This window comes from Sinohyriopsis cumingii, chromosome 12 (assembly GCF_028554795.1).
Source record: "Sinohyriopsis cumingii isolate HCF-2022 chromosome 12, ASM2855479v2, whole genome shotgun sequence".
NCBI classification, from domain to species: domain Eukaryota; kingdom Metazoa; phylum Mollusca; class Bivalvia; order Unionida; family Unionidae; genus Sinohyriopsis; species Sinohyriopsis cumingii.
Genome location: NC_142972.1, coordinates 45,654,163 through 45,666,756, shown reverse-complemented (window position 1 = coordinate 45,666,756; position 12,594 = coordinate 45,654,163). Strand labels below are relative to the sequence as shown.

General features: G+C 35.3%; 1 protein-coding gene across 1 annotated transcript in view; it reads right to left on the bottom strand.

Moving 5' to 3' along the window:
• LOC149786373 (sacsin-like) overlaps positions 1–12,594 on the bottom strand; it is a 68,532-nt gene that overhangs the window by 41,463 nt on the left and 14,475 nt on the right. The window contains exons 4-5 of the mRNA XM_089975931.1: positions 12,227–12,340; positions 7,174–7,321 (exon numbers count right to left, since the gene is read on the bottom strand). Of these exons, the coding sequence (XP_089832057.1) occupies positions 7,174–7,321; positions 12,227–12,340 (262 nt within the window). The remainder of the gene's footprint in view (positions 1–7,173; positions 7,322–12,226; positions 12,341–12,594) is intronic.

Here is a 12,594-nt window from a genome sequence, read left to right as displayed (position 1 = left end):
GATAAGCTGTCAAAGTGAACTTGACATCATTCTAGGCTGCATACCATTGTGCTCTACTGCAGGATGGCTTGACAACTTAATGAGCTGACACAACTGGATCTAATGTTACAAATGTATTTGCTCTGGTGCAACACTGACTCTAGGTAGGATGAAACGAAGATTGAGTGAGACTGCCAAAATGCAATATTCATAACATTATCCAAAGAAGAATGGTTAAGAAAGACCTGAGATGCAGCAATTACAGCACCAACTGCACTGGGTTTGATTCTCAAGAAAGAAAGACGTGTCTCAGTGAGAGACTGACAAGCATTTGTGATAGTCATCTCCTTGAGATGGGTGGTGCCAACATAACAGTACCTTTGAGAGAGAAAAAGATGGTTTTGACCCTCTAATTTCAATATGGAATTAACCAAACAGAAACATAAAACCCAAACCAAGCAAAGAAGTCTATCTTGATCAACCCTAGAGCAGACAGAACTGAGACTGAAAATTCCCACTGGATCGATGATGACCAAAATATAGCTAATTCCGGGATGACAAAGAAGAGAAACTGAATCAAGAGTTCAACTGTCAAGACATGTATTTCACTCCTTATCCTTACTGATGCTAGGGAGAGAAGGAGGCCGTCTAAAGGGTAAGGCCGTAAAAGGAACATTCACTCAGTGTTCATAGGAGGTTTCAATAACAGCAAAGAAACACACCAAAGGTTTCACATATGCTCTAAAGAGCACAAGATTGTCCTCTGAAGTCCAATTACTTAATCACTTTTGAAAGATGAAAGTCCAATCCTATGTTGGATCCCACAGAGAACTTAAGTGTATTGGAGAGGGTTGCCCATATGGGTAGAGACTGAGCAGTTTTATCTTCAACAAGAGAAAATCCACTGCTGCAGCGAAGGAGGCATATCAGAATAATGTGCTGCTTACTCATCCAATTAAAGAATAGTCTTCACTTGGCATAGTTAGTATGGGAGGTCAATTATTGCCTTCTAGCCTGGACAGAACAGTCTGCAACCCTCTTGAAAACTAATCTTGGCTGACTGATTTTTTTATATGGACTTGAATAAAGGTGGGGAATCAGTGATTGGATTGTTGTGTACAGGGATTCTGTCTTATGACAGTAGATACCTGGGTGTGTCTACAAATAGGTAAATGAGAGAGACAAAAAATAATAATTAGGAACACAGGGAGTTATCAGCAAAATCCATGATGTAGAATATCCTAACAATATAAAGAACACAGGTGATTAATCTTGCAAGCTAGAAAGTGCAGGGCATGAATTTGATTCCAATGAAGGCATTCAACACCTATCCATTCTGATTAGGATCTGGAGATATTAAAAGAAAGGGACCTTGTTCAAACTTGTTGCAAGCAAGGCTACCACTGGCCTCCACCACCGTTGAAAAAGCTTCTCTGCTAACAACTGTTGCAGTGGCTGTTATGTAAGGAAGGAACCAAACCTGTCTGGCCTGTCAGTCTGCTAATATATTTATCTTTCCTGGAATGTGAGATTCTAAGAATGATTTCCTCCAAAGATGTCCATGAGAGGATGTTCCTGTCATGTTGACCATGGTGACCACAACACTGCAGTGCTTTTGGGCATTGATAGTCACCCTTTCAGTGATAGGAAAACAGTTCCCTAGGTTGTTCATTTAAAGAGAAGATTTCTTCTGAGACCACAATGCCTGAAGGACTACCCCTCCAGGCAATATGTAAGCATCCCACTCCAAATATGTGACACTGGTATATGGATAGTGTGAGGTTCTGGAATACATGCTGCCTCCTGATTTAGCCATCAACTCATGTGGTGAAGAAATTTGTATTCAAAAGGAATCTGAACTGAAAGTGGTATATACAATGTCTACTATGCAAGCAGCAGAAAATGGAAAGGACTCAGATTCAATCTTCCTAAGAGAACTAGAATTGCTGCCAGTAGAAGCTAGCAGACAAAAAACTCTTCTCAAATGCTCTTTTATGGATAGTATCTGAGTGGCCTGAATTGTCCCAGGATTTGTGATGAAATTCGTTCACACATAAATGAAGTGTTGACATATTTGACTTATTTTGGTTGAGGATTAGCTACAGACAAGTCACTTTTTTCCAACAGTGTAACATGTCTCTAGGTAATCATCTTGGACATCTATGGGGACCTCCAAGTCATTCAACCTTATGAATGACACTAATGTCTCCATCTTCAAGTGATCTTCCAAACTATTTTTAAATGGATAAAGGTGATAATTTCATAAAATATGTTTGCTTTATATGAAAACCAGAAAGATTCAGGAACAAAATCCTGGACATTGATGCTGCATTACTCTCTCTATCAATCTTCCAACCTCCGGGATTCCAATTTGCATTACCACATTAAGTCCTTTAAGTTTGATATCATTTATGTGAATCACCTTAAAAAAAACCATAAACAAACACTGAATATGTTTAAATATGCTGTCAGTTTGGATTAGTTCATATCTTAACGTACTTGTTTTGATCTGGAATTATATCCCACTTCAAAGAAATGATCCAACTAGTATTAAATCAGTATAGTTCAAGTGACATACAACTGATTATCTTATACAGCCAAGGGAGCTAATTAAAAACTGCAAATATGCTGACATATCTCAGTTTGGGAGAAATGTTGCACTTAGATCTTATGTAAACAGATGCAATAAGTTTGGAAGCACATTAAAAATATGTAGATCATTAAATAGGGCTAACAGTCACTGCCAAATATTTTGTTCCTAGAAAAAGTAATACTCTTGCTACTGGTGAAATGGTCATACATTCAAACATAAGTCATTATTTCTCATTACATAAGAAATTTAGACATGCCTTTTTGCACAGTAACAGAAACTAATTTGTTATTTCTAATGTTACAACTCTATGGTCATAAACCAAGTAACAGAAAAAAGCAAAACCAAAATGTTTTGTAAAACTTACAGTATTATGAATTAAATCCAAAAATAATCCTATAAAGTTCTACTCAAGTCAAAGAAGAATTAAATGTTCCAAATGAATTCCTGATCCTCGAATATACTGGTCTGTACAGTTCTGATGTATCAAAATGGCATTGTCCAGAACTCCATTCATTAAATTCAAAGAGTAATATTTTAGCCCAATGAGCACTTTGTAATTCCTATGAATAATTCAAACAAATGTTTCCTCTCAAATCTGTCTAAACAAAAACATTAAACACATTTGCAGACTGATGTTACAACAAGAACATAGGAAATAAGAATGAAATAATTGTCCAGCTCTACCTATTTATATACAAGCATAGAGTTCAAAAACACATTTTCTGCTACTAGCTATGTGGCATTTCACGCTATCCCACATTGTAAAAGAACTCACCTGACAGACCCATCCAATGAGAAAAAACTTAATTCTTCTAAGTACCAAGATAACCTTTCTAGCCAATGAGAAATTACATCAAAGTTGTCAAAAGGTCAATGTCTAGGTTGAATTTGCCACATATGAATAGCTCAATGCCTATAAAATAGAATCTATACCCATGGACACAAATTAGCTATCTATTATCTTAATTATAGATGATCACTACAATGTACAGTAATAAACTAATGTTACACAAAAACTGATACAATTGTGTACCAAAGGTTACACAAATATACACATAGATAACACCAAATTGTTCTAATTTTTTGCTGTTGGAGAAACACTTTTCAGATATATCATAAAGTACAATATTCTGCCAAAAATAGATGACTGCCATAACCTTTTCATAAGAATCATTTTGCCTGACATTAATAATTTGCTTAAATTTTTTTACAGAATTGTCTCATGATTGAAGTTAGTTATTCTATTTGCTCTATTGGCTTTGTATCCCAAATGTCACTTATCTAACACACAAGCCATGGCAGAAGCTGTTCTACTGGCTGAAACATTTTTCCAGGAATCCAAGATATTGTTATTTCTTCTGTCTTTTTACTATTTCTGATTGTCAAGAACTGAATTAATCTCAGACATTCTTGAGAAATTCCAATATACCCAATATTGTAATGAAATTATTTGCTTACATGTTTCTGTTAATATGTTCAAAGTAACGAAACATTTTCTTACATGTTTTAATTCATATTTTCATAAGATAGAAGTTACACGTGCAGTGCAAAATTTAGTTACGACCTTTGACCCTGAACATGATATCACAGATAGTAAATCATTGAACCTGTCTCAGAATATATCAATATACTCACATGCTAAGTTTGGTTAAATCTAGACATGTTTTTAGTTTTGCATACTGGTAGCAGCAAAATTGCTATAAGAAAGAATTGCTGTAAACTTAATGTCATATTAGGGAAACAGTGCTAAACCATGTCTGATTGTCTTTTATAACAGTCTACCAACAGGAAGGAACACAATGAACTCGTGGAAAAACTATAAAATTTTGTCAGCCTTTAAACAAACTATCACTTTGGACTTGTGTAGTAATCACTCATGTGACTTATGCATCATCTTGTGCAGTACCTTAGGGTATGACCACTGGCTATCATGGTTAGAGCATATGACTTGGATGCAGGAGGATGCAGGTTTGAACCCTGGCCAAGTCATACCAAAGACTTTAAAAAATGGTATTAGCAGCTGCCTTGCTTGGCATTCAGCATTAAGAGGTTATTGTTTGTCACGTTTACCCCGACCCAGAGTAGCCCCAGTTTGAAACATGTATAATCAAGGTAATTCTGACAAGCCATTGTTTGATGTTAAACATTGCCGCAGGCTACCACTAATCCCTTACGTAAGATTGCCGTGGCTAGAAGTGGAGAGCCAGACCTATGAGCTGTGAGGCCGCCAGATAGTCAATTATCACCTAGTTGTGGAAACGTTTGTCCAGATCAAAAGAAGTTGCCTGAAGAAGTGGGAGTGTCTTAACTTCTTTTCCCTGCAGACAGACAGCCAGGTTGAACTGGCCACTAAGACGATTGGACAGGGTCACAGCGCCACCCAATCAGAATCGAGATAGGGAAGAGACCCTGATTTCGGTAGAATGATATCTCCGCGTCTTCCGGCAAGAATTAGTTTGCTAGAAAGTTTGCCCAGAGGAGGATAGCGTAACTCTGAACAGCTATTCGTTATTGGCGGGAATATCTTAGAACAGGAAATTCTAACTACAGACAGTTTCAAATAAGGAAGCTTTGAGGGACAGACCAGTTACAGTTTGGTCCCGTAGTCTCAGATAGAGAGATGAAGGAAAGGAGAAGAAAGGAGAGAAGTCAGGAGAAGTTGAAGTCTAGGAGGAAAAGGGGAGAGAAGGGAGGAAGAGGTAATTGGGAGCAAAATTGGAGGAGGAGATAGTCGAGAGGGAAATGTAGTCGAAGGAGGTGTTGGAGGAACAGAAGGAAGGAAGGAATTAGCGGTAAAGAAAGAGATGAGTAGATGCAAGGACAGGGGGAAAATTGAACTCACTCTGTAAATCATGGGATGAATTAGGCTGTCACTTGGTCGAGGGAAAGATGGGTAATTGAGAGTTTATCATTTTAAATTATCGAATTTATTAAATTGTTATTAATTGAACTTCATCTTCATGTTCTCTATAATTTAACCATCAGCATTGCTGACTGGGGGCTCAGAGCTGTAAATCTACCTCACTAATTTAACTTTCTAACCCCATGAGCCTGGGTGGAACTTTTATCATAATTTACTTAATATATATTGGAAGAACCCCACCCCAATGCGTGCAACCGTCACATTGTTAGAACTAGTCAGCCTCAGGTGTCAGGATAAAGTGACTGGGTGCAACATGATGCAATATTTCTGTGGCATGATGTCCTAGTGCTAGACATCACAATAAAGTGCCACAATGCAGACATCATAGTGATATGACTAATATTGTTGTGATAACTATCAATTCTGCTGATTCAAAAGTAGTGATAACAAGGTATAAAACATGGCCACCATGGCCAGAAAATTGTAAATTTAATAAAGACCATTTTTATCTAGGACCAATGAAACAATATGCAAACTTTAACTCGATATTTGAGTAGCAAAAGTGTCATTAACTAACAAACAGACATCATAAAAGTCTTTTAGTGAATAAGTGTTTCAGTGAAATCTCATTTAAATTTAACCATTCAAAATAAGTAACAATAACAAATGTTTTCAAAATGGCCATACAAAAAATGTGAGTTACTCAAGCTTTTTGGGACCAATTAGAACTTGGTAAAAGAAAATGTGTGTAAATTTTCATGGTAATCCTCCAAGTAGTTTAAGAATAGTGGCAATAACAAACTTGTACTATTAGATCGAAAACAATGGACAAAAGGCAAATGAAGTTCTTCTGGTCTAAACATGAAACTGCTGGCCCAATTTTCAACTGCTGCTTGTTGTACAATGCAGTGATTACTGACAAGATTGGTAATACACCTTTGGATGTTGTCTTTAAACAAAATCAACAAAATCATGTCTGATCTCTCACTGACATTACATCCATCATAGGACAACATATTGCTTATAAATCATGGCTACCAATATTTAATATCAATTTTATATACACTTTCAGATCTATTCATCCAGGAAGACATCATATATACGATCTGATCACACAATATAATTTGTTTGCTCATTCAATTTGGCAAGATGTTATGTTCTCTATAGTTTTGTGATTCATAATACATGTATTTTACACTCACACTGTGATCCATTTTTTACAGCATATCAAAAGTGTTGTCTCTCAAGTTTAGATGGTGTAAAACGATGTGTTAAAAAACAAATTGGTAAAGCTTCATTAAAAGTGCTTGTCGGTCCATGTGCATTCTCTCCATGCCAGTACATACAAAAACAACTACTGTCCAACTAAAAATACTATTGCATACATAAATACCTTTACGCTATATGGATATAAATTGTTAAAGAATGGGATTGATACCCAAGAGCCTTTAATAATTCATGCACATCAAAATATTTTATAGGTTTATTATCTAAAACTCCACTGGTGATGAATACAGTTAACAGTAAATATTCTTATCTGCAAATAAAGTAAGAATTAGATTTTATATTACTTATCATTGATTTTTTTTTATTTATAAAAGTGACTACTTGCATAAATGTAAATTCTTCAAATCAGAGCATTCCACATTTCACTTCAAAATTTGTGACAAACATAGATTTTGAGTGACATAAATTAAAAAATTGTACATTTTGTATTTAAATCTTTACAAATACATACCTGTTAAATGATATACAGACTTGAATCCGAGACCAAACCTGCCAACTTTGATAGGGTCTTTTTCTTTCACACTGCTGTTCAACATGCATATTCCTTCCCAGTCCTTCTCAGTAAATTCAGCATCATTGTACACACAGAGTCCTGGTCCCTAAAGTTGGATTAAAATATTTAAGCTTCATTTCGACAAGAACAATGCTACTATTACTACTACCATCCTTTATTCATCCACAGTCAACCATGACTGCAATAAATGTGATTTCTTGTACATGTACAACCAATGATTGTTCAAGTTGCAAAATATTTTATTCTTTTTCATTTTTAAGATTATTCTGTAAAATGAACTCTCAAAGAACAAATATTGTCAGATAATGAACATAAATATCTGTCCAAATAACTAATGAGTTAAACAATAATGGATCAGTTGTCTGCAGTGTCATAAATCAGGGGTTGAAACAGCATTTTTTAAAAACCAAATTAGAATTCCACAGAATGCTGTCTCATTATTAAAAATCTTGCAAAAATGTCAGGAAAAGCAGATGACATGAACTTATTTTGTCTGTGGTGAGTAGTTTTCTGCAAGATGAATACACCCAACTTTACTGTAGATAGAACACTGTCAATAGTCTCGTTAAATCAGACTCTTTAGTGTGGGTTCCATGAGACCTCTTTTATATGTGTATCGTGTAAAAATTTTTAATGAACTCTGTTACTGATAGAAGGCAAAGTTTTGTAGACGTTAAACTACAAATACATCTATGTAAAAGATTTCTAGACATGTTTTCTGTAATCATTCAAGCTTAGATTAATCTAAAAGCATGACAAAAAAAACTTTAACACTAATTAATAAACAGACGCTGATGCAGAAGGTGAGTTTCAATTGACCAGTAAAAATGACCATGCGTATGTGACTGAAACTCTACTGTCCATAACAAATGTCCAGGAACTCAAGACAAGACCATTTCTTTTTTCTAATGCTGAGTACGGAAATGGCTTCTAATAATCTTAAGTGATAATATTATATCACAAATTAGCAGCTATGGTTGCCATATTGGATGTGTTATGTATATCTGCATAATGTTTATTATTTGCAAAAAAAAATAATGATTTTTATTAAGAGTCAATTAGTTTATGAAAATTTTATGCCTGTATTCTAAAACTGTAGAAGGCACTTCAAGGGTGAGGTCACGGCATTCATGTGATTTCCAATCTCATAAACATCACATGGTCCAATTAGACCAAGAGTGATGTGAATGGAGGTCATGCTCAATCCTGAAAAATGCTTTTGACCGATTTCTTGACTGCTAACTTGGCATCAGCTGATGTGTTGACATTATAATCATTTAAAAATTGGAAAAATAAAGTGTTTTTTTTTCTACTGCATATAATAGTGAATAGATTCAGAGAATTTTTACATAGCAATCAACATTCTTAGAGTTTGTTTCCAGCTTGGAAGGAGTATTGAAGAAAGACACTGATATTTGATCATTTTGATTTACTTGAATTAATACAAATTACTGGAAAGAAACATTTATTTAAAGATGGGATATTAATAGCTAAACTGAATTATATTTCAAAAGGATGAATGTAAAATATTCAAGAACACTGGAACTTATATTCTAACCGATCTACAGAGAAGCATTTATTCAAGAATTTGGGATTTAAAACATAGTTATTACTTGCGTAGTATTGGTACATAAGCAATTTACAGACTATAATTATCATTCTGAATGTTTGGATTTCTTGGAAATAATAGAACATTTTTAGGATTTAAGGAACCACTGTAAGTTATTTTATAATTCTTTCACTTGTATTTTAGGGAAATAAATTTATATCTTTGAATTTACAAAATTTGTTGTTGTTGCTGTTTCTTTGTTACAGATTAAGCCCACATTTATTGAAACAGATGTGCACCATTTTCCTTTATGACAAACTTGTCATCATTAGAAGACCTGGTGAAAACCTTATGCCAATATGACCATCCCCATTCAGGAGTAGCAACAAAATGATTCTCAAGCTGACATCATGGCATGCAGCCTTATTTTATATTAGACTGAGATCTTTTGCATTTAAGACAACCATATATCATCAGAAGTCTTACAGTGTACAAACACGATTACTCTATGACCTTAATTATGGAACTGAAATAACATGATTTCAAGATGACCACCATGCTGGCCATACTTGATGTCAGATCAGAATCATTTTCATTTAAGACCATCTAAACACCTTCAGAAATCTTCTCTTGAAATCCATAGATCTGACTTTTAATTCAGGGTAGTGACATTCAGATTTTTAAGATGGCTGCTATGGCAGCCATACTGTAGCTCATAACATTATCATGTTCATTTCAGACCAACTAGATATCATAATAAGTCTTCTCATGAAAACTCTATCTGAAAATCACTTACTTACTTTCTGTACTGATGACACATTTTTCGAGAAGGCAGCCATGGTGGCCATATTAGAAATCAGATTAATTCCATTTGCAACCAACTAGACATCATAACAAGTCTTCTGGTGAAAACCCAATGTCAATATGACTTCTCGTCTTGGAGTAGCAATAACAAAATAAATCTTGCTACTGTGCTGTCCATACCAGTACACCAGATCTGAATAATCATTATTTAAAAGCACATAGTCATCATAAGAAGTCTTCTGGTGAAATCCCCATGCTAATATGACTTTAAGTTCAGGAAGAGCAGCACAAATTCAAGATGGTTGCTGTGGTGGCCATTTTGTGTCAAGATTAGCCCCATTATCATTTAGGACCATCTAAACATGATAAAAAGAATTTCAGTGAAAACAAGGCTGATATGACAATGTATTCTCAAGATGTTGTGATAGGAAATTTTTCACAATGGCCATATTTAATGTCAGAATTGTACAATTTTCATTTTTAACCAACTAAGAAGCCTTCTGGTGAAAATCCTATGTCTACGACTTTCCAATCAGAAAGAGAAGTGATAATATGATTTTTTTATTTGGCCTCTGCTGTGGCCATACCAGATGTCCAGTTGGCACCGTTTTCATTTACGACCTAGATAATAAGAAGTTGTTTGGTACAATCCTATGATAATATGTCTTTCTGTTCAGGAGGTGTAGCAAAAACAAACTTTTTAAGTTGGCTGCCATGGTGGCCATTGTGATGACAGATCAGCACCATTTTCCCTTAGAACCAACTAAGCATCATTAGCAGTCTTTTAAAGACAAATCTGTGTTGATAATAGTAGTAATAGTAGGAGTATTGAAACCAAGAATTACAACCCGATCACTGTGATAGCCATACTGGATACCTGAGCAGCACTATTTACATAGTAGACCAACTTGACATTGTAATGACTGTGTGTGAAAAGTTTCATGGGAATTTGCTGAGTAGTTTAGGAGGAGTAACAATAACAAACTGGTGCAGTTGATGCAATGATTTCAAGTGCTAGAAAACAGCACAGTCATGCTTTAGGCTGTGCATTTGAAGGGAAGATTACTCCTGATGTTGCAGGCTCTGCTAATCTACCCATTCTCCAAGCCTCCAGGTGAGCCCAACAGGAATGCATGTGTACATGTAGGACTGAGGTTCCAAAGCATGTATTATTGGAACTCCAGCCAGAGACCTGTTCTCATTTTGTCGCCAGCTCATATGGTGATGGAAAGCTGGATTGTAAAGATCATGGTGAGGTGTCCCATTTCACAAAAGCAAGAGCTTTAGAGGCCACATGTGAAACCTTTTTTGGAGAAATAATATGCTGCCACATTCATATTCCCTACGAAAGAGAAGCAGAGGTGAGTAGACAATAAAGTCTTTTTGCACAGTCTTGCTATTAGAAACAATATCTGTGAGATCTTGCTGAAGAACACAAAGTGACCCTTGACAGATGATGAAATTCATCTGCATATAAATGAAATTCTGAGGATGGATCAGATTTGAATCCTTCTGATCGATGATATGGCCAAGATAAGTCACTATCTCCCAAACGAGTGACAGGTTCCTCAGAAGGATAAGTTTCTGATGCACCATTGTAGCACTGGTTCATCATGTTTTATTTTTTACCTGGATTTTGAAGTAATTAATTGTTAAGATGAAAGGGCCTGAGCTTGGTTGCCATGTACCCAATGACTTGTCAGAAACATATTTTTGACTCTTGCAGCTAAGGTTTCATTTGGCCAACAGCTACAGTAAATGTAGGAAAGAATAAAAATATGAAGCTTTCCCCCAGTTTTATATACTACACATACTGAAATGATTTTGTACAGCATGTTTAAATTCAAATACTTAAATCATAGACACTTTGTCAGATAAATCTGGGCCCAAGAAGTCTTGCAGTGGGCCAAATTGTGTTAAATGTTATGGATTACATTCATGTCTGTTTATTTTTGTGTGTTTTATTTTTGCAGACTGAAGTAGTAAGCAGTCTGAATTTTTGTTGCATTCATTCTTGCCTACCAAATTTTGATCCTGCAAAAATGTTCTTATTTACCATTTTGAACTACAAAGGGTGCATGAAAGATCCAGTTATTACTTACAAGAAACTGAAGTAACCTCAATACGTGGCTTTAAAACACCGCAGACAGAAAAAAACAGTTTCAATTCTAGACCTCTAGTATGTCAGAAACTGGGGTCATTTAGTAGAAAAAAACAAACAGGCTGCAAAAATCATTTACTCAAGAAGTTCAAACTTATCACTATCACAGGCACTTGGGTCTTGGATTTATTCATTTTTGAAATAAAATAATCACTTTTCCAGCATTATTTACATTGACTGGGTCACTTAAGAGTCAGACTGCAGCACAGCTTTCTACAACTTCAACATTAATTCAAATTATCAAATCTACACTTTTGGACATGGTAAATTTGTGGGCATAGGAACTGTCAGACTCAACAGCAACTGATTCAAAGTATCTAAGGTTAGAAAAGTGAATATTGCAAAAACTGATAAATCCATTACATGGGTGCCTGTAATTGTTCACAATCTCTACTGTCATGATCAGTATGTATTGCACAGTGTAATTATCATAATCACACAGGTGGAAGGATATCCATCTATCCATATATACACACCTTGAAAAACTTTTTGTAAGGTCTCTGAGCACTAAATTCTTGGTTACAGTGTTTTCCAGAAAGAAGCATTTTAACCTTTGTTGCCCCAGCATCTTCAGCATTCTGCAACAGTTCCTGGAGTCAGAAATAAAGCAAAAGATTATGTCTTGATTATGAAATAAAACTGTTCTTTACTCATGGATCCTAATACCATGGAGAGAATAACATTAGTGATCTTCATTCTATCAATCTATCCAGGAATTTGTTGGTTACCATACGACTACTAACTCTTGGGTTGAGGAAGGACATAACCAATTTTGAAGGTTAAAAGACCAAAGGCCAATTTCACTGGAACCCAAATTGTGATACAGCTGACTTTCACGTAATAA